Source organism: Catharus ustulatus, chromosome 7 (genome assembly GCF_009819885.2).
Source record: "Catharus ustulatus isolate bCatUst1 chromosome 7, bCatUst1.pri.v2, whole genome shotgun sequence".
Lineage (NCBI taxonomy): Eukaryota > Metazoa > Chordata > Aves > Passeriformes > Turdidae > Catharus > Catharus ustulatus.
This window is the reverse complement of record NC_046227.1, coordinates 13,751,228-13,774,602: the sequence shown is the minus strand read 5'-3', so window position 1 is coordinate 13,774,602 and position 23,375 is coordinate 13,751,228. Positions and strand designations below refer to the sequence as shown.

The window sequence follows — 23,375 nt, the reverse complement described above, 5'->3', positions numbered from 1 at the left end:
CAGTGCAACAATGACAAAAAAATATTAGCAGTTACTGTAAAGATTTTCTAACCACTGCTTCTCAGTAATAGATCCTTTAGCTTTAGCTAAAGGCTTTAGCAGCTTTAAGGTCACAAGGTCCTTATAAGGTCACCCCATATAGCCTCATATGTATAAGCACACACAAACCTAACTGTGCATCCATCAGACACAGTGCCATTCATTCCAGAAGTACTTCACTGCTACTAACTGCCCACAACTCTGCAACTTCTGCTAAGGTTCTATTTATAAAGAACTAGAGAAAACCAAATGCTTTAAATACACTCCAGATAAATGTACAGCCCAGAGGCTTATGAATAATCCCAGAAGGCAGAAAGAATTAAGCTGAATTACAATTCTCTGCATGTTGTGGCTATTTCTTTCTATCCACAGTATACATACAAACACTTATTAAAACCCATACTACCAATGTACTAATAACATGCATATGCTACTTGTAAATCAAACTGTTTTAATTTTAATCCAAAATTAAATACCCCAAATATTTACTTTTGAGCAACTAAATAAATCCTAATCATTATTCTGGAAATCTATCTGGAACCTATGGCACTTCAGCCATATCACTAAAATATTTCATTTTCAGCTTATGAAGGCTATAATTTACTGTTTGCTTTATTTGTGCCACGCTTTTGTGCCCTTATTTCTGTACACTGATTAATGTGCTTGATAATAACTAGTTTTCTGTCATGTATTTATTAAAACTAAATATTTGGATTTTTTATTTTGAAATGTAATTGAAAAAATTTACTACTTCACTTGTTATCAAATTTTGAAATATTAACTTAGACCAGTCTCCAGACCCATGCTCTGGAATTCTGTAGAAACAAAAATTTGGAAAGTGCAGTAAAAATTCTCTACCATCACAGGTCAAAAAAAGCCAGGCGACAGTTCTGCAAATTTAAATTTGAAATTAATGGTTTTAGCCATACCTACAGGCAACCTCAATTTGATTATCATTGTGTATGGTATTTTAGATACTAAACTAAATACAGAAACTTTTTTTTAACTGATCGCATCTGAAACAAAGTTATATTAAAACAGCCATTTATCTCAAATATAACATATTCCATTCACAGTCTTCCAGAATTGCATTCAGGTTTGTCCACCAATTTTAATCACCTTAACCTTTTGCAATTTGTCTTCAAGCTGCAAAATGACCATTGTATCCTTTTTGGTTTGACATTCTTACCTCTAGAAGCACCTCTTTATTTCTGTCTGCCATCTCAGAGGTTTCTTTCTTCCCCAGAAGATAGTTCTGTAACAAAAGGAAATTTAATATTTCCATAGGCATTCTAAAATCAAGCCAAATGGGATTTCTTGTTAACTTTTGTGTAGCAATTAGAATAAAGCTTTGTAGACTAACTGAAACTGTCAGACTGCTAAATAATGTATTGAAGTAACTTATAATCATCTTTACCAGAAATATCAATCAGTCCATACTCTTACCTAACGGCCTCATAACAACATCATCCTGCCTTTCCATGGATCAAACAGCTCTCTGCTACAATGCATCCAGAAATAAAAATACTATGAACTTGTAAATACCACAATAAAAATATAAAAACCCACTAGAGATCTCTTACATACTGTCATTATTTCTGTTTTCAAAGAAGCAGACACAGAAGCAATATACTTCTTTCCACATTTTCACCTGAGTTTTGCTGAATATAAATATTTGTTTTCATAAAGAATTACTAAATAAAATACTTGTCAACTTCTTAAAAGGAACCAAATTATGCACAGGACCATATCTTATTTAATAAGTATTTTACTCTTACTCAGTTTGGAAAAGACTGGAACAATGAAAAACATTTTCCTAACCCCTAACTCTAATACTGGAAAAAAACCCCAAATATTCACAAAGTTTTGTCAGTTCAATATTTTAAATCAAGGAGAAATATTTGGTTTATACTGGTACATCACACCTATGACAGAACCTACTATATATACTGATAGTAAACCTATAATCTCCAAACTTTAAAAAAGAATGTAGAGTTTTGGTACTTCAGTGCAAAGCACTTGCATAAGACTTGGTTTTTAGTTCTTGCTTAAAAATAAATAAAATCAAGTAAACTGATGTCCCATAGAGTGAACATGTAAAACTGATACAGTTGAAATCCAGTAAATTAGCAATAGATGCCATACAGATAATCTATCTAGATTATCTAGTTGATAATCTATCAACTCAAAAGGGAATAAATTAGCTAAGAGTTAAGACAGAGATCAAATGATACTACAGACAACGATCAAGTGAATTTTCAATGCAAATTCTTCCAAGAGCCATCTTCTGCTTTTCTGTTTCCTTTCCTCCACTCCCCGAGAATACTGAAGTGTTGCCAGATACCAAGTCTGTAGCTACCATTCGAGAGAAGAGATATCTTTGACGCTATTTGAGAGGAAGAGGGGCCTTTGGTTTCTCATCTAGGGAGCAGGAAACACAGGTGAAAATAGGCAGGTCCCAACTTCCACAGGAGGGGACACACACTCTCTTCTCTTCACTTGCCATCTGATCATGGAGTAGCTATTCTCAGATTTCCCTCTTTCCTTTCTTCCCCTTCTTGCCAGCAATGTAAGAATGCACAGTGGAGAGACATTACTATTAGCGTATCTGTCAACACCTTTCTTGCATATTTACATAATTGAGCAGCACTAAGCATGGGTGTAAATCCCTGGAAACTGCCTGCCTTCATGTGCGTTAGAACTACTTACAAACACATTAGAAAACAGATTGCTTCAGATCATCGTTGTCTCTTGGGGATTGACTTTGTGCCAATAACACTGTGGACGTACATAGTGCTAAAGTGTAAAGTTGCCTGGCATTTTAACACATACACAAGCACCAAAATGAAAGTATGGAAATTAATTGCTACCAAGTAAGTAAGAGCTTGCAGTCAGCTACACACACATTCAGCACGGATCTCAGGCTTACCTGTGGGTTCTTGAAAAGTGCGTATTTCTCTATACGTTCCACAAACATTAGTTTGTTTTGACTATCTCTTGTCCAGTTCAACAGATTTTCAACTAAATTTTCATGATCTTCGAAGATCCTTTCTGCAGCAATAACAAGTGAGCAAATACATTGGAATCTGTCACATTTGGTGATAGAAACTAATCTTTAGTATTTCTAAGAGACAAGGCATATATGTAGAGAAAACAAGAGTTCAAGATCTACTACAGTGGGGAAGAAGTTTATGCTAAGAGACTAAAAGAACTTAGTCCACTTCCAGATATGCCTGGTTTAATTTTTTTACATCCAGTCACTCAACACGGACTTCCCGTATCTTCAAGCTTATAGTTCCATCAACATATGAAATGGTTTTTATTTATTTTATCTGAGAAGGCCTACCATTGCACAGGAACACTGCATTCAAAGGATAACATTTCAAAGTTTATGAGCACAAACAAGGTAATCGCATTTATATGTTATCTGGTCTACACAATTCCCAGAGGAATGGATCAGGCAGCTTTCTCAACACAAAATTTGTGTTGAATGACTATCTCACTCATAAAGTATCAAAAAGTAGTGGGCAATGATCAGAAGGAAAACAAGATGCTTCTGAAATGCAGAATACCTATGGCTAGTAGGGGTGTTGTAAAGAAGTCTGAAAACTGACACTGTCTACTTCCTATGATCTCTGCTGCTCAATAAATGATGTATCAACAGCTTCTGAGAACTTTGGTTCTCAGTCAAAGCTCTGAGCTTTGACTCTCCATTGAAAAAGTTACCACTAGTGCACTAGTATAACACTTCAGAATACTGAAAATAGACAGAATAGAAGAGACTAAAGAAAAACAGGAAAAATTACTGAAATGGTTGAAAATAGCTGAAAAGTCTCATTGCAAAATAAATAAGAAGAAATTTTTAGGAAACCACTTGACCAACTTTCTCATCCTTTTAAACACACTTAAGTAGAATCTAGCTCTTTACAATTTGTTTCTTCTTCATATAGGCCACACAGTGGCATTTCAGGAAATTAATTTTTTCAGAATCCTCTGGGACCTGCTTGACCTTTCAATTGCACTTGAAAGCAGAACATGATTTTTTTCCCACAAAATCAATTTCCCCACATTCTTACAGTGTGCATACGGCTGATCACAACCTAGAAGCTATTGCTAATGAGGACTCAGGTGACAGATGACATCTCAACATCTTAGTGTGAATGCAACAAAATGTCATCTGCAGGGAGTGTCAGATGGCTACACATTACTGCAGTCTCTGAGTTCTTTCTAAGAAGCTTCTAAGTTACAATTCATTACTTCCATCAAGCTCTGTAACAACACAGCTACAGTGTCTCCCAGTAAAGTAAAAAAGTCATTACCTAACAGAAGAATAAAACAAAAAAGCTTCAGATGACCATGATACAACAGTTTCCATTTCACTAAGGTTTCATTAGTGAAACTGGATAGCTTTCAAAACATATCAACTCTCATTGAAAGAACATAGTTTATTAAACTTTGAGCCTAAACTTTTTTGAGCCTAGTAAGATGTTAGTTTTTATGTGATAGGTAGAAAATTCAAATAAGACCCTGTCAGCCCTTAACAACCATTTGGCATGCAACACTATTTATAATATACAAGGTTTCACTAAAAGAGAGAGGAAACAATAACTTCCATTGTAATTTGACATCAAGGCATTTGGCTTCAGTTCTGTGAATTTCTTTAATCAAAGTCAATAGATAAGAGACCTTACCCATTCCCCTTATTTTCCATTAAGGTGCTATATCTTTTGGCTAAATAAACAATGTGGTATGTGCAAAGAAGCCTTAACTGCTTTTAGAGGAATACTACTAATTGCATTAAAATATTTAACAGGGAAAAATGCAGATAGCTTTATACAATAGGAGTTATTAGGATCAGTTCAAAATACTATCTACAAGAAGAAAGAAGCACAGATGTGTCTGTGAAGAACACACCAAAACCAAGAGGCTCAGTGACCACACTAGTAAGATTTATATATCACACCACAGAATGTAGCCGTGCTTTTAACATAAAAGAAGTAATTTTCAGATCATTCTGAAACAAAGTCAATCATGAGCTTTATTACATTAATTAGCATTTACTACATTAATGACTGGGATGATGAACATTATGAAGACAAGTATTTAAATCGTTCTGAGAGTCAGACTACTGCTGCATCAAAAAATAAGAATTAGAAATGCTTATAATTATTACTTACCCATTTGCAATTCAGAGATGGTTTCCACCAATGACCAGTCTAAACTGTAGCCACAATGTGATTTGTCCATCAGATTGTCTAATACTTGTCTCACTGTTTGCCTCTCATCCACCATCATTGTTTTTGAGCTATCGTCAGACATATGGACTCTGATCACCAACTGTTAAGAAGAAAATTAAGAAAACAAAAAGAAGATTAATCTACCATTTCAAATAAAAGTAAAGTTTCTAAGATCTTGTCTATTCTTCTAAGGTTTTCTTGCAGTAGTAAAAATTCAATTCAAACACTCCCTCAAAATGTAAGAAGTAATAAATGATGGCTAGATATTTGTATCACAGACACTTAACAAGATATTGCTCTCCTTCAGCACAAGAAAGTAAATATAAAGGTCTTTCCAACACAATGAGAAAGTCCTTCAGTTGTGTGTTAAAAAGGAAAAAACATCATTCCTGTCGAAGTATTCCTGTTCTGATAATTGAGTTTCTTTCAGACAATATCTGGGTGGAACAAACGTAGATACAGAGCTCTGCATAAGCTTACAAAGAATCAGAATTCAGATGTGCAGTTTAAGCTTTCTGCCCACTTTCTATAGTATTTTCTAAAAATGGTTATCATGTAAACAATATAGCAATACTAAACCCTACTTTTCTGGGAATATGAAGCAGTAGCGTGAAAAAATCTGCTTTTAGAACACAATGGTTTTTCATAGGCTTTTTAAAGATGTCACTGTCCAGAAACAAAAATCCAGCAATTTTTTAAACCAATCAAAATACTTAAGACAACAGATTCTTGTTGCAAATCATTATTATTTCCATTTTTACATGTTGTTCAGCTGGATAAGATAAAACCTACTAGCTGTAGTACACTGGTTGCCTTGTTAATTCCTATCTTCCAGTCAAGACAGTTTTTCAGCTTTTGATCTACAAACAATTAATGAAAAAAGTATTTTAAGTCACTAAAAAACTCCAGTCATAAAATAAAAATAAAAATTTTAAGGCAACTCTATATGAGAGTACATGAAGTAATGGCAGTAAACTTTCTCCATTTGGTAATCTCTGTCTTTAGTCTGGAATACTTCTCTTCCATTTAGCACTGGCAAGTCCTGCTATGCATAAGGGGAAAAGGCTTGTGCAGAAGAGGCTGTGAAGAAAACAGGCACAGAATCAACAATCTCAGGAGGCTGAACCTTCATTTCATTTCTGGATAGAAGTTGGTAAAATCTTCCCAATGAGTACTAGCTGAAAAACAAGCTATTCCTTAAGAAAAACAATGTTATTCCATATCCTAGGATTCTCCCGATTCGGTCCAGTCTAGATGGGAAAGCACATTACCATTGAAGATTAGAACACTACAGTGTTCCTATTTCATAAAGGGCAACTTAAGGATAATATATACAAATGAAGTTTGCCGCATTTTCCAGGTTAAAAAAATGAAAATAAGGACCTTATGAATTGTTATAACTAACTTACCTTTTTCACTTGTGCTTCTTTAATCTTCTCTAATGCAACCCTAATTTTCTCAGCTTTCAGTTTAGCAGCCTGCTCCTCCTAGGGGGACACAACACACAATTTCAGTTAACACAAACTTCAGTCAGGTTTCAGTGGGTTTAAGTTTGAGGCTACCATGCTTTAAAATATGAACTAAAATGCTGATTTGCTCATGTATAAATCTCCAACTATTTCTTAGTGATGATGAAAACTATTACTTTTTAAGACAAAAAGTATTCCTCTCTAATATTTAGAGATACAACTGCCATTAAGTTCAAAGGAACATACTGGAGGTACATATTTTGTATAGACATTTGGCATTTCTCTGTTCTCCTGTACTGTAAATAGCCTTATGCTATCAAATATTTCAGCATATTGTATATTTACAGTCAGAGGTCAGACAATACATATTAAACAGCAACATACAATGGAGTACACTCAATAGATTTTTGGCTGATCAACATAAAACACAGATAGCATGCCAAGAACTATCCAAATTTAACAGCACACAGAAAGTATGGGAACAAATCTGATAACTAGGATTCCATACTACATGCATTAGTTTGAAAGATTTTAAACTGTTAAATCAATTTGCAATAAGAGGTTTGAACACTTGTTTTGTCTTTACTAAATCCAAACAGTGTTTCTCATTATTTACAGTATTATAAGACACAAGGTAAATAAGCATTTTTTTGCTCTACTACATAATCTATTTTTATTACAATTGGAAATACATTAAAAATTCAGGGAGCTTAAATCTATTTGCTGATGCTACAAAAACATCTGTCTTTTTATTACTAGTAATAAAGATTTTTAAATTCTGGAGATTATAGATATTTCTGCTGAAATTGCATTTAAAACATGCAGCTAAAATGCAATCACTGTTTTAAAAATGAAATACGCAGTTTTCAGATTTTCAAAATCTTAAACTGCAGATCTTCAATGTGATTATTAAATAAAAGCATCATAATTACTTTAAAATTTCCAGCACAAGCAAGTCTATTAAAAACCACACAAATCCCTTCCAAAATATTCAGTATCCTTAAAAATGAATAATTAATATTTTTCCCAGAGCCAAAGTACCACATCCCATCACAACATTCAGCATGCTATAAACATTTAGTTCTCTATTGCTTTCTTCTATGAATGTAATTCATAGTTTCTTTACCATGTGTTTAGATGGTTGCTTTTCTTGCTAAAGTCAAGATTCAGCTATTCTGAAATCCACAGAGATTACGTTTTTGACTTCTCAATAAATTACTAATATTCATACCAACTGCTAAAGAACATTCCCTTGTTATTTATTGCATTCTCAGTAGGTTTTGATTCTTCATATCTGTGGCCATCCTGTGCACCAGAAAAAATATCAGCTGGACAGAGCAGCATGCTGCCTTGTGAGAAACATAATTCTTTTCAATAAAATGAACCAGTAAATTGACACGAGCAGAAATAATGTGAGCCTGAAACCTTATCTGGGCACTGAATTACTCAGGAACATTGCTTTTACTAGTCTACAAGGAACTATGGCTTTTTATGCACAATAGCAATGGTGTCCTATAGCTTAGAAAGGTTAAATCAGATTAGCATTCTTTGAAAAACAAACCATGCCAGGATAGCAAGAATCACTTATTTTTCCTATTCATTAAGATTAACAATTTCAATGTGCAGAAATAAATCATTACTAAAAAATGAGGCTTCACAGCACCAAGCCTGACAGAGGCCAAGGAGCATTTGGACAATGCTCTCAGGCACATGGGTGACTCTTGGGGATGTCCTGTGCAGGGCCAGTAGCTGGACTCAGTGATCCTTGTGGGTCACTTCCAACTCAGCTTGTTCAGGGATTCTAAGACTGACATGGAAGTTTCTAGAAGTGATGCTATGCACCTGTTCATCATGAAATCAGTAAAAGCAAAAGACTTATCATGCATTTGGAGAAACTGTAATTAATAGTTTAAAGAAGCTGCTCATTAACCCATTCAGCACAGTTTTCCAGCCCATTTCATTGTACACCAGTGCAAAGCACTGTCACAGGGCACAGGCAACAACTCCAGGGCAAGCAACAAGCAGCTGTGGCCTCTCATATGCCCGTGTCAATACAGCTAAAATATTCTTGGTGACCTCAAAGTTTATAATCCATCATTCCCTAAAATACTTCTGAAAACAGATAAATACGTAAACCAAAGAAGATTTTAAGGACTTACTATTTTAATGTGTACCAATTACTTTTCATTTCCTACTCAATTTAACATGAGTCCAGAGATCAGGATTCCTTATGCTTTATTAGAGTTTAACATAATCAGTTTAAATTAAAAAAACCCAAATCAAAACAGAATTACAATTATCAAAGTAAGAACTGGTTTCAACAAGAAAAAAATTATAAAAAGAGGTCTGAATTTACTAACTGGAAAACACAGCAAGGAAAAGAAAGCAAGCATTCAACATTTCTGAAAGCATACAGTAGTCAAAGATTTTAAGCTATTTTGAGCAGGAATAAACCAAGCTCAAGGCACTGCTGCATCATTGCTGATGCGGCAAGCAATGTCTCATGGGAGAAGGAGGAAGAACTATGTATTTTGATTTCTCAATAAAATCATTTAATCACTGCCCAAAACTCACAACCATGTATTCTGTTTCTCTCCTAATGGCCCAAGAAAACAGTGCCCTGCCCATCAAAGCCACCCGAGAACAGCACATAGACACAAACACAGGTCTCTGCCCTGTACATGAAAGTAGCACAGCTTCTATCCAGGAGGAAGCATGAGCAGTCCAGCAGCTTGTGCTAATAAGCTAACAACCCTTTTCACTGCACAGGGAGACAGGTGACAGGTGGCAAAAATACCTGACTGCAACTGCAAACTATTTAAACTGTTCAATGCCACCAACTAAACAAGGCCAGCACATCCAGTCCAGCCACATCTACCTCAGTATTTGTTTTTCTTTAGCTAGCAAATACTGGCAACAGTGCTGGAGTTGCTAAAGGATTACAAAGATGCAGGTAAATGGCAGGACTGTCTCAGCTTCCCAGGGGGTACACACAATGTCAGTCCCTGCTGTGGCCATGCAGCTGCCTCCCTTGCACAGCACTGCTGCTCACAGAGCACTCCCAACGCTGCCGGCACATGGCTCCAGCACACACTGATCTGCAGAACTGACACAGCAGGAAAGATTCAGCAGAACCCACTCCTGGTTAGACTGCCTTTACAGGCACAGGCAAGCCTTGGAAACACACCAAGGAGATACATACACATACTTTATAAAAACATAAAACATAATGAGAGTCATTTCCACCTCTGGCAGGAAAGGGGTATTTTCTTATAACAGCAATATGCATCACCATCAAATTGTAACTTACACTTGTATTTTGAAGCTTTGAGCTAAGCTTACTTTTGGTTACGGAAAACAATGCACCTGATTTAAAGACTGCTTGGCAACATACTTATGTATAGAACCTGTTAATCCAAAATATTCAAACACATTGTACACCAAAATGGAAAATGCATATCTCTTCAGTGCAATGGTCTCAAATTAATGACCTTCTTTGCATTTACATATCAGAACTAAGTTTTGAATAATTTTAGCCTACAGTGAAATATCTGAAAGAATAACACAAAAAAATCAGTTAGATTTCTGTAATATAAGGACAAACACTGTTTCCTCCTCCAGTTTCCAATTAAATATGCAGTTACAAGACATTCCAGCTGCGTCTTAGCATTAAAGATTCAAGATGCGTGCAATGGTGAAGCTGACCTTGCTCAAACAATTTTGTGCCTCACATTTCTAGGTTAGGGTTTTTTTTCTTTCATTTTACTTTTTAAAAGCGTTATTAACTAATCTCTTTTACAGATAAAACAAATGGAATGGGAAAAAAAAGAGAGGGCATCAATTAACAAAGGTAAGACTTAGAAAAGCCAGTAATTAAATGGTAAGAGTTAAGTAACAAAATCCACATTTTACTTAAGTTAGCAAGGTATGTGAACTACAAAATGTATAACATTAAGAAATTTCTTCTGTCTAGCATTTGCTTTTTTTTTCCTCTGATTTTTTTCTCTGAATGCAGATAAGAAGATAACTAAATACACAAGTAGCACTGACTTGTGAAGGACTAAAATCAGATAGCTACTGTTTATTTTCCCAACTACAATCGAGCCTTGGGTAGAAAGGCAATCACCTGTTTTGTAAGGACTCGCCTTGTAGAGCTCGTACTGAAACAGAGGTTCTTGTTACCATATTAACATCTCCATTTGTACCTAATTACCCAAAACTTCAAGATGTCTTTATTAGCCTCATGTTTAATGTATATCAGTCTGAATATTAATCTCATTAATGAAGTTTTTCTGTTGATTGCTTTAATTTATTATTAATAAGAATGCTAGAAAAAGGGTGTATGTGATCAGCACTAAAACCAAAGGTGTGAATATTAAGAGCAGTTCTTCTGTATTTCTCATAAACTCATTTGGACAAGCAGAACACTCCTACCCTAAAAATGTTCCAACTGTGGCACAGTCCATTTATAAACATTGAACTTGTGTTTACAGCAGTATTTCATGGCCATTCTCGAAACATATGTTTATTGCATTTCTTCTCATAATAACTCTGAATAACCTCTATCTGGGTAAAGCAGAAAGGGAAGCCAGACATGAGTATCTGAAAGATCACTAAATGTGTGTGTGCACACCCATAGGGGGTTCATCCTCCGTAATGCAGACTCCCCACAAATTTCTCCCTTCTTCCTTTCCAGTTTAGTACAGACCTTTCTATACCTCTGGAACATTCCTGACACTGCCACCATATTGCATTATGCTACTAAATATGGAAATGGCTGTGAAGTGGTACTATTGTTTTAGGTTATTGTTTTGTGTCTGAGAATTATTCACCTGAAAAGGTCTCAGGTATTAAAATGTTAGTACACTTGGGTAGTACCATTTTTGTTCCACTTCTTTGTTCACTATTGTTGTGGGTTGGCAGAGGTTTAGAAATTTTTCCCATTATTATGTTAAGCTAGCCGGGATGGCTCTCCTATTGGCCGTTAAGAGCTGGAGACAAAGGACTAGCTGAAGCAACCTGATGGCGCCATTAGGGAAAGGTGGAGTCCTGCTTTTGTTTTCGGCAAGTAAGAGGACACTGGGGGTAGGAGAACTCTACAGCTCGCTGGCCGAACTGGAGGAGAGAGGTTCCTTTTCTCCTGTTGGGATCAGGCTTCTTGGATTTGGACTGCTAAAGCTTCCTGCTTCCTCTGAACAACTGGGAATGTGGGACGCCCGCGGTGAGCAGAGTCCCTTCCTCACCCTTTCTTCCACCTGGGGCGGTGAGGCCACCTGGCCCCCTCCCCTGCCCCTGCAGCAGCCGCGACTGAGAAGCCGCCCGCCCTGCTCCATCGGAGAGCCATCGGTGACTGAAAAAGGGACTGGGACTAAATTCCGTTCTGTTCTGTCACTGTGTTTTTTTTTCTTTCATATAGCTGATGCTGTTTTTGTTTGTCTTACAAATATATCAGTAAAGAACTGTTATTCCCAACCTATACCTTTTTTTGTGCCTGCGAGTTCCCGAATTTCCTTTTCCTGGTAATACTGTCCCTTTAAACTGGGACAACTATTCACAAACTTTTTGCTATTAGAAGCCTAACTCAAACACAGAAGATGGCTTCTGAATGGAAATTGGAAAGCAGCAGCCACATTTTAAACGTATCTCAAAGTCACACTGGCTCTTGTCACAATTTCCCACAGAAGGGATCTTCTTCCCCACAGCCTCTAAGTGCAAAGAAGGCCCCATATCACAGAGGAAGATGCTGAAAACTCCTGCATCTGGTATTGACCTCTCAGGTGCACCAGTGGTTAATACCTCCAAGCAGACTTGTGCCCTTTTGAAGTTATGCTTCAAGGTATGGCAAAACAGAACCTTAATCAGCAGAGACGTGCTGTCTGCCTGAAAGACTACTCACACTGCATTTGACAAAGCTTGTGGTGATGAAATAAAAAATCCAAAGGAATTTCACTGGCTCTTTATACCTTGAAGCAACCATCTGCACTACATTATCATCCACCTGCCTAGTAACAGCTCTAGGCCAAGCTTCTCACCAGGGCAAACAGTTATACAAGATACAGTACTGGGATCTAGGACCAGGAGAAAAACAGTGAAGGGGAGGGGAAGAAACCCAAACAAACCAGGCCCTAGAAACCACAGAAAGGAAGTCTGAGAGTGGAAAGATGACTACAGTGTAATAGAGGAGACATTACAACTAACAGGCAAGGAGTTTTAGTCGGACAAAAAGTTCAAGGGATATGCAGAACAGGGCAGAAAGATTTCAGAACACTGGGTGATTATCTTACAATGCAACTACAATAAATTAATATAAATAATATATAAATTATGTTTTTATTATAATGACAAACTATGTATTATCGTTACCATAATAAAAAAGATAAAAGGTGACATTAAAGTTACATAAGACATGACAACTTCCTCAGAAAGTTTTTAGCTTGTCCTTACATTCTTTGCAGATTAGAAATCAATTGCTGCATTTTTGAATTGCATTTAAAAAAATCTCAAACAGATGCTTAATTCAAGAATGAGCATATCTGAATCACAGTGGCCGAAAATGCCTGAAGCCAACATCACAACTAATTTAATCAAAAGACTGATGGAATTACAGTGTGCAGGAACCAAAATCTACAAAGCAAGGGAATGAACATCCATAAGAAGAATTTGTGTCTTTCAAGTAAAGAAGAAAAATTACATACCTGCTATTTGGGAAGGAAAGGTATAACATGGTTCCTCTCCCTCCAGATGCTGACATACTATCTGAATCATTATCTCACTAAATCACTATCATCTGTCTTCCTGAATATAGTTTCACATGCATCAGAACAGTAGAAGAAATGCTCACTTCAAAATCCAGCATGTTACACTACTGTTTTCATGGCAAAAATGGAGATGTATTTGAATATTCTCTCAAAATTATTTGCACGTACTCTAATTTCACAGTACTAAGCTTAGCTTTCAATATTCATTATAGGGAAACAAGTTTGCAGACTTAACAGTAAAGCTACACTGCTTTATTTTCAATATTCAATAATTTACTTTACATTTATGCTTTCACTTTCTGTTTTCAAAAAAGGTTTGAATGCTGTGTGAATAGTAACACCTGGAATTGTATTTAAAAATGAAGAGCTCACCAAAACAAATACATAATATTCTGTGATCTGTCATCTGCTGCAACAAGAACTGTGTGTGTGCATGGTTGTGATGCAGAAGGGATCTAGTCCACGGCTAGAATTCTTACAATTAGTTATATTAGTAGAGGACAAAAATGGTTCTACTCTCAATATAAGATGCAGACATACCAGGAAGGGAAAGAAACAGGTAAAGACAATAAGAAATAGTTGACACACCAGGGACAGCAGCATAGACATGCAATATGATCCTACAGTCAACTAATCTATCACCTTGGTAGAAGGAAATGCCCCATTTCTTGGGAATGCTTCACTCAGAGAGGCTTATCCAGTGTTACAGCAGGCTGAAGAGATCTAAGCAGCAAAGCAGACTTCCATTTCATCATTTTGCTAAAGGTATTTCTGCTTGCAGGAGGTCAGTAGGGAACCACTAAGTTCCACACCAGGCCTGTGCGCTCAAGAGTCAGAAGTGGAAGGCACAGCTGTACTGCAACAGTCACAAGCTGACCAACATTACCCTCAGGAAACCAGAAGAGAAGGCTCACCAAAAGCACCTGAATCAAAGAGCTATGAAGCCTAATTAGCCAACACAAAGATTTATAAATACAAGCGTATAACTTTGGAGCGTATTAGAACGCTTGACAGCAGCTACTCCGTGGTTGTATGACACAAAGGGATCATTTAATGCACTTTTTAAAATTAAGTTACTGTATGGTAACTAACACTCCTCCCACATATAAACAACTAGAAGGGAGGATCTGAAGACACATGGAGATGAAAGAGAATTGTGGTTTCTATTTGTGCCACAGCTGTTTTTAATCTATTTGCCATCAAGCCAATTGCTGCTTTGGTGGCTGTTTGCTTTGTTGGGCAGTGCATGGGGGCCAAGAGCTATTGGGGGCGGGTTAAGGCAGAGGAATAGACTTAAAATTTAAGCAAAACAATCACAAGAGCAGATGATTACTTGCTCTTGGCTGCTTGTACTCCTCTAGAAGACAGCCTGAAAATCTGTTGTCAAGATACACGCTTAGCATTTTAAGAAGAATAATAATGTATTTATGATAAAGCAGTAAACTAGTTCTAAACGTTTTTTGCTAAATACAGACTACTTATGCCCAGTGAACATCATCCTTATTGTTTTGAGGTCACCAAACTGCATTTTGTTACTTCAGGTCTGCCTGAGGTCTCTCCACTAGAATGTCCATGAATTAAAAAAACCAAAACACAGAAATGGTTCTGCAGTATGTATTAGCAGAGACATCTGACATCTCAGCTACCAAATATTCAAAGTTCTGAGCTACATGAAGCTGTTTGTCCTTCATCCCACTTTGTATTTTCATCCGATTTATAGCTTGCTCCATCCTTTGTCCCCTAGTTTCAAAAGGAAATACATATAGAAGATATAATTCTTAGCAAATTGAATGACAATTTTTGATCTCCTAGTACATTAGTGACCTCTTTCCTGTAAAGAAACTGAATTTATAATCAAAATTGGTACATACCTGGCTCATTAGACCACTGTCTTCCTAGGATATTCTCCCCACATTACATTCAGTCAACATTCAAAGTGTTATAAAAAATATCCCATAGTTTGTCCTCAATACAGCAAGAGAACTTATTTAAGGCTACTAATGGCTTTTAAAACTACTAAACACTCCCATATTATTCACACCTAGGAACTTTTTTTAACTAGTGAACAGCAATAGGAATAAAATAACTTCCAGTTCAGTACAATTCTTTTTCAACTACAGCATTTTACCTGCTAATATGACTATTAAGTATTTGTCAAGAACTTGAACACTTTGATAAATCTGCAGAAACAAACAATACATTTCAGCCTTTAAAAGCACCTTGGTAATCAGAAAAATCATGTAAGTAAATGCAGAAGTTCCTGGAAAGGGCAGGGGTGGAGAAGCATAGCACACACCAAAAGCATTCTTTCTACATAGAAATAGTCACATACAGTAGAAAGAAGCATCATCACCTTGGTCAGCAAATGAGAAGGCTTTCCTGCAATGTTTCTCAGAAGAAGGGAGGTTTCCCTGTCCAAATAGGAGTGCTTGTGCAGAAAGAAAGAGAAAGAACATAAGTCAAAGGAAGTCAGTATAGTAATTTTATGGTGTCTTGATTACAGAAGATAAAGCGGAGTTTAAAAGAAAAAAAACCCTACTTTCTTCCACTCCCATAAAAACATAAACATTCCCAAATACTATGAGCCTGATACACTGACGTAAAAGCTAATATTATATTAATAATATTTGTGCTAATAGAAGACACTATTTTAATCTTCTCCTGTACAAAATGTCACACAATAGAATTAAGAAAACTTTTGCTTACCTGCCACTGGTTTCTTTTCTGCAAAAGAAAACTTTTTTATAAAGACATTTAAAACCATAAAAGTAAGAAAATATGCTCTTACAATGTTTTTCAAAATCCTGTCCAGTTTTCTAAAACTAAACATTGTCCTTCCACTACACAAACATAGAGCCACTATAAACTGGTCATCTGGGAATCATCCTGGTTTTTACGCTTTCTACACGGGTTGCTGCTTCATTCTTAAAGAAGAAAGCTATTACCACAACAATAAACCAATCTGACTTAAAATTCATGACATTCATGCCCCTTTTTTTCAGAAGTACTTAAGCCTCTTTTCTCTTGTATTTATTTTATAAAATGACAAATCTCCATGCTTCTCTTGAGAAGATAAATTAGCAGAAAATATATTTTCATCTGTTTTCAAAATGGGAAGCAAAATCAATAGAAGGGAAGTAACCAGTAGAGAAAGACAGAAATCAGTTAAGGACAGATCCCAGAGCGATTATCTTCTCCAGCACCTGCTACAGGCAACAAAACCATCATGCAGTGATTTGAAGAACCACACAGTCCAGTCTGCTAAGGATATTAGCCTAGAACTGTGGTGCTTAACAAGATCATTTAACCAACTTAAAAGAGCATGAAGCAAATCTGTGTACCACCACCACACTGCAAGCTTTGTCCCATGTGGTTACGATTGTCTCAGCCTTGTTTCATTTGTTTCAATGCTATACAGAAGAAGGCATGACAACTACACATCCCTATATACTTTTGCTTAGTAATTAGCAATACAGAATCCCACCTCTTCTCCAGTGCCACAATAGGGTGTAGTCTCAAAAAAAAAAAAAATAAAAGACCCATGTCTGCAACTTCCTGCAAGGCAGTATCAAATAGTTTGGATAATACAGTTCCTGCAGGGAGAGAGTCTACTTGATGTGACTGCCACATGCTGGGAGGAGCAATTAAGGATCTCAAGGAGGCTTTAAAAGTTACACCTCAGGGAAGACTATACAGCATTTGAAGCTAAACCAGGCTCCAGCCAAAGCTCCACCTGAGTATTCAGCCACTAATATAGATACAGGTTATGTTACAGAGTAAATGATTTTTCTGCTTGCATATTAATTACTGTCTGTATTTACATCATATGTTTTAATGCTGCCAGCTCAAGCCACACTACTGAGGGTTTGTAAAAAATACCATTATTTACAGTCATACTGAGTTGTATCCTTTCTTACACAGAGGCTTTAACTTCCCACAGAGTCAGTTTAGGATAGTTTCATAACAGCATATTGCTACACAACTTGCAGAACAAAATGTTTGGCTCAATTCAAACCCAAAAGTATACATAAAAATCCAGTGAAAAGTTCAAGGAAATTCTTCTAAGTATTTCTTCATAGAGTTCTTGTCAATCATCATGGACTGATTAATATGGATCACTTTCTTAGTTAATAAAGCACTGCAGTAGAATGAACACTACCATGTACTATACTTGGAGCCTCTTCCTTAGAGTTTAGTCACCTTCTGCCTTAGTCTGCAAGTCAACAATAGTGTCAGGATAAATACAGGATATTGAATGTCTCCTTAAAGGAAATACTTTTTGCTGGAGAATATTTCTTCTGCAGGGAAGGCAGGCCAATTAACTTACTCCTAGCTTGGTCATCTTGGCTGCTTCTATCTTGCATTTGACTACATTATCTCTACTACTAAGCTAACTACTTTATCTATACTATTAAGGAACTACTCAAAAATGGGAATGCCATATTCTTCTTACAACATAGCAGCCACTTGAAACTTTGATAATGATATTTTATGGGAATAGGGGCTGGCCAGTAAAACGTGGTACACCAGTGTGATGACAACTACCTTTGTGAATTGGAGGTGCAGAGCTAACACGCCTAGAAAAAGAAAAGTAACAGCACTTTTCCAGACATTTTTTGTGCATGGCTTCTTCCTACCCTATAACAAATTTGGCAGTACTGCACATAGCAAAAGTTAGTGAGAAAAAGTAGTAAAGGAACAGGAAAGCCCAAGTTCTAGAAATTATAGCTCAGCTAAACTGTAACTACATGCACATAAAATTTTAAAGATATTTGCCATGCACAAAGCAGTATATAAAAATTAAATTTCATTTTAGAACAATGCATTATTTTCACATTCCAATTTTAAAGCATTTTGTCTATTTCAAAGAAAGACTTCAGCTCAAACATCAAGCTTTGAGGGAAACAGATGCTGCTCTTAGAATATTCCACTGTTTGGGGGAAGATAAATAATTTATTTTTTTTTTCTAGATAGTACAATCACAATGGTTCACACAGAAGATCTAAACCACTAGACCACTCTTCCTCTCCACTTAAGGACTTGAAATATGTATCAAAGCTCTGACAATATAAATGCCTGATCTTGCCAAACAAATTAACCTACTTTTCTTCCCCAAGTAGCTCACTAGACGAAAAGAATAGCAATGACATCCAGGAAAACCAAAACATTAATTACTCCTAGGGAGACATTTCTAGTCTCTTCCACCATGAAAAGCATCTGTTCTTCCACCTGCTCCCATCACAACAATGAGAACTCAAGCTCAACAAAGTCATCTCTCCCCCGTGCCTCACCTTAGATTCATCCAGGATATAGAACCAGTTCCAAAAGCTAGTGTGTGTCCCTCCCACTCATGCAGTGCTATGCATTTTTCTATCCTGACTGCTTCCTCAGGCCATCATTTCTCATAAGGGCTATGTTCAGTTTAAAGGGTTTTTTTTAACTGTCACGCTACCAGAATTAAATGTGGTTAAAAGGTAAAACTAGTCTGAAACACAATGGAAGCATCAAAATTGATAACAGCTTCAGAGAAGACAAAACTATGCAGTCCTTTACACTAAGCATGAAATTGTAGAAGAAGCAGATTTTAAAATGCTGAAAGAGTATTTAATTCCTATAGTCACTAAAATACTCAGTGCAGCTAATTCAACACGAATTTACCAAATTCTTTGAAAGATCACATATCTCTAGGTCAGCACTCGGGGGCAAGCACAAAGAGCATACAACATGTGAACAGTCTAAGGCTACTTACAATTCTTTACTTCTACTGGATGTTGGGTTTTTTTAAATTGTGTTTTTTATGTGTAGCATAGCTTTCTTGAAATCCAGCCATTAGTAAGAGCCATATCTTGTCATAAGCTTTTGCATAAAATTATTACTGCAAATGCAGTAAAAATCAAAGAGCTTGTTAAAGTTATTTCCATTGTATCTATTAAAAAACCCATTCACTTAACAGACACTAACAGGTGTTAAAATCTTCTACTAAAAGGGATCTATCTGTCACTAGAAGAATTTTAAACCAAAAGTTATCCTTTGATATTTTAAAGAATTATTAGGGAGCCAGATTCCACTCAACATTCCCAGTAAATCCAGCATCACTACTACTCAGGCAGAACTCAAAACACCACAGGCCCAGTGAGCATCCAGGAAGGAGAAAGTGTCAGGGCTTTAAGAGGACTCTTAAGAGACAACGCGAGGTTTCCTTTTGTCCCAGGGAATCTGTCAATATAAATCCTGCTACACAACTTCATGACAGGAAGCTGGGACAGGCAGTAACACTGTGGCCCAAAACTCATTCAGTTTGTTTCTTTATATGATTTTCAAAAAGTACTCTTCTTTCCCTATAGCAAGCAAAGATGAAGCCTACCATCAGGTACCAAATGTGTTTACAACTTCTCTGAGCCAAAATCACTTCTTTTGGAGACAACTTTAACACAATATATAGGAAGCTATTCACTTCTGGCTTAGTCCTTCCTCATAATATGGAACAGACTTCAAACTAAGTTGCAGGAACTCAACCTAGTTTAAAAACTTGAACAATGAAAAATAATGAAAGAAAACTTATCAAAGCCAGGAAAACCATTTTATACCATGTAGAAGCAGTCAGTGATGACTGTTTTGAACTGTGTCATATTTTAACTGCTATTAGCAATTATTTCAAGTCACACTGAAAACCATGGATGTTTAATAATAAAAAAAATCCTCAAAACACTAAAAAATACGAGCTGATTGGAAAACTAACTTTTTATAAAATTTAAAGTATGCCTTTCTCAAGGGATGTCAAAACAGCAGTGCACAGAAATATTTTGTGCAAAAACAATATTACTTACAAAAATTCAGATATGATGATTAAAATATCTGAAGTAACAAAACCAAATAAATAAGGCTACTAATGTCTCTGTAACAAACTTTAGCTGCTGAGGATAATCAGTAACATAGAAGACTAGATTTGAGTAAAATTAGCATTAACACTTAAGAGTTCTAGACACTGTACGGTCGAAAAAATTAATAGTGTTCATGTGCAGTGCATTCAGTAAAGACAGCAAGCCTTGATGTTTATAAGAATATGGACCAAAGCCTTGTTCCAAATTATGTTTTGAACATCAAAGATTTCCTATATCCTCTCTTTGAAGACAGAAAAGTAACATCCACTACCTTCAGATCTAAATACCAGACATTCATGGACCAGCTGCTGAAAACTGCCTTTCACTGTTTTCAAGAAACTCAACACAGTACTTAAATACACAGCAGCTGCTTATGCCAGATAGTTTTTTCAATTCTGAAATATTTATACTCATCACCAATCCTATACCTACAAAGCATATTTGCTAAACATGATAGAACAGATGAGCTACCAGGAAAATGAAAATACCTTTCAGATTTTCAGAATATAATTTGTTGCACTAAACTAAATGACCAGTAATGCTCTATATAGCTAAAACCTCAAGATTTTCTCACCTATTATCCTTGTCAGTTCCATTATGTAATGCGCACTGGGTAGTTTTAATTCTTGAGATTAAGAGGTCTTGAGCTGAAAGTCAGTTTCAAAACACTCCAAAACTGAAATGATTTCTAAACTATCACAGAATTACGGAGTATATTAGATTTATTTTTTACAGACTGCTGTAACTGATGGCTGGATTTTAAGAAAAGCGTTTAAGAAGAGGTGATAAACCGAGCTGTCCAGCTGAGGTCTGAAGCATGAAGGCCCTGTAGCCCATCCTGCCATGGTAGCAGCCCATTGGTTCACAAGATGTCGTATTACACACGGCCTTTCTTCAATTCTACTTGCATATTTTTGCAAAATCTGAACACTGATCTATTTTCTTGTTGTTTGATGATCACTTAGTACAGAAAAGTGGGATCAATTTAGGATTCTGCCCCATCCCTAAGAGACTGAGTTGTACCTAATTCCTCTGATTTTAAGGTAAAGACTGAGAATAGAGGCATACAGAGTTTAAAAACAGTACAATACAGTCTGAAAGGTGTCACATACGTTCTTTACACTGACAGTTTACAAATAATAATCAAAAACTGGGGTGGGAGTAGTAAGAAAAAGATGACCTGGTGATCCTCTGAAGTATTTTATCTTGCTGTTGTAATGCCTCAAACACGTTAAATAGAAAACTTTCTTTCTTGTTAGATATTGTCTGTACATTCAAAGCCATCATTCACTCAAGGTATGTACAGCAGTATCTTTTTACCTCAGTTCAAAAAAAAGGCAATAAAAGCACCCGGAGGACTTGTGCATCTTACTATGCTTCTTGCAAAACTCTTTAATAGTTTAATAAATACATGTTTAATTAAACCAGCTGGTGGCACTCTTGTGCCACTATTTTGGATTTAATATCACGGTTGAAAAAAACTACAAAATCCTTTTTTAAATGCATTCCCTGTCCCTAAGAAACAAATTAAAAAACAGGGAAACTCAGTATACAGTGTTCAAGAGAGATATATTGTATATATTATAATTCTAGACAAGATATATTATATAGATATAATTATAAATAATACATATAATATATATTATTTTTATATATAAATAATAAATCATTAATATATATAACTCAATACAGTGTTCCATATTCTTGCAAAACTTTGTTGAAAAGTTTACTATAGCTTCCATTTCAACTACATCCCTACACGGAATTATTTAGACTCCAGAATTAGAATCCACTATTTCCAAAAGAAAGATTTTAAAGATTAAAAATTATTGCTGTAATTTTGACCCAAAGATGGGGAAGAACAGTGAATTTTTTCCTATTCTCTTAGAGATTATCTATTCATATGAAACTTATTAATATGGACACAATATGAGAAACATCTAACTAAAAATATCAATTTTCTGCTTTCCTTTGCAAAAGGTGTTGCTTAACCTAGCAAAAAAGAGGCTCAGGGGACACCTTACTCTCTGTAACCACCTAAAAGGAGGTGTAGACAAGTAGGTGACAGATTCTTCTAGCAAGTAACAAGAGATAGGGGAAGATAAAAAGCCTCAAGTTGCACCAGAGGAGGTTTAGATCAGATATTAGAAAAAAAAAGATTGTTGCAAAAGGACTTATAGCTTATTCTTTTTAAAACCTCAGAAAAGGAAAAATAGGCATTGAGAAACTGAAACAGCAGCATTGGGTAACAGAGCTGCCTGACCCTTCGCACACAACATGTTTTCACAGAATCAGAGTGAATAAGGCTGGAAGGGACCACACTTGGTCACCTAGCTCAACCTTCCTTGCTCTAGCAGGGTCATCCTAGAGCTGCTCATAAATTTTGTCAAATGATACTACTAGAAGGGATTTTCCATGATTGGACACTGGGTGATTACTAGTCATCTACATTAGACACAGTATTCCCAAGAAAGGAAAGGAAGGTGTGTGTCATTTAAAATACAGATGTTTTTAAAGACCTCTGCAGATGTAACCATGAAAAAGATGATGCTCCTGCCAATAATCTAAGCTTTTTGCTTTCCCATGAGAAGATAGCTAAATTTTTCGTCTAAGCCTTCAGAATTAAAATTGTAGTCTGTAAGTCTCAGCGAAGCCTGAAGCATCACAACTAAAAAGACCTCGAGACCAGAACCTCTCTCAGAGCACTGGCCATCCCTTCAGCTGGATTGCACACTTTACTCTTGAAACAAAGACAGGCCTGGGTCCACAGTGGCAGAGTACAGCAGTCTTCTTTAAGCTGCAGTACCTGGCTGCTGCAAAATATGTTGGAGCCAGACAAGACAAGGGATAACCTGGTGCAATTATTCTGTGCTCAGGGGTAGCCTACCCTCCCTCCTAGGACTCCTGTGACTCCATTTCATTGAAAGCAACTGGAATAAAAAATATTTTTAATCTTAACTTACAGCAAGTATTTATTAAATATTAGGGATG

At 36.2% G+C, this 23,375-nt stretch overlaps 1 protein-coding gene across 2 annotated transcripts in view; it reads right to left on the bottom strand.

Moving 5' to 3' along the window:
* RAPH1 (Ras association (RalGDS/AF-6) and pleckstrin homology domains 1) overlaps positions 1-23,375 on the bottom strand; it is an 86,843-nt gene that overhangs the window by 18,454 nt on the left and 45,014 nt on the right. Inside the window, exons 5-9 of one of the 2 annotated variants that reach the window (XM_033064493.1) lie at positions 15,857-15,931; positions 6,686-6,763; positions 5,217-5,376; positions 2,969-3,090; positions 1,229-1,294 (exon numbers count right to left, since the gene is read on the bottom strand). In XM_033064493.1, the coding sequence (XP_032920384.1) occupies positions 1,229-1,294; positions 2,969-3,090; positions 5,217-5,376; positions 6,686-6,763; positions 15,857-15,931 (501 nt within the window). The remainder of the gene's footprint in view (positions 1-1,228; positions 1,295-2,968; positions 3,091-5,216; positions 5,377-6,685; positions 6,764-15,856; positions 15,932-23,375) is intronic. The other variant, XM_033064492.2, reaches the window with a different exon arrangement.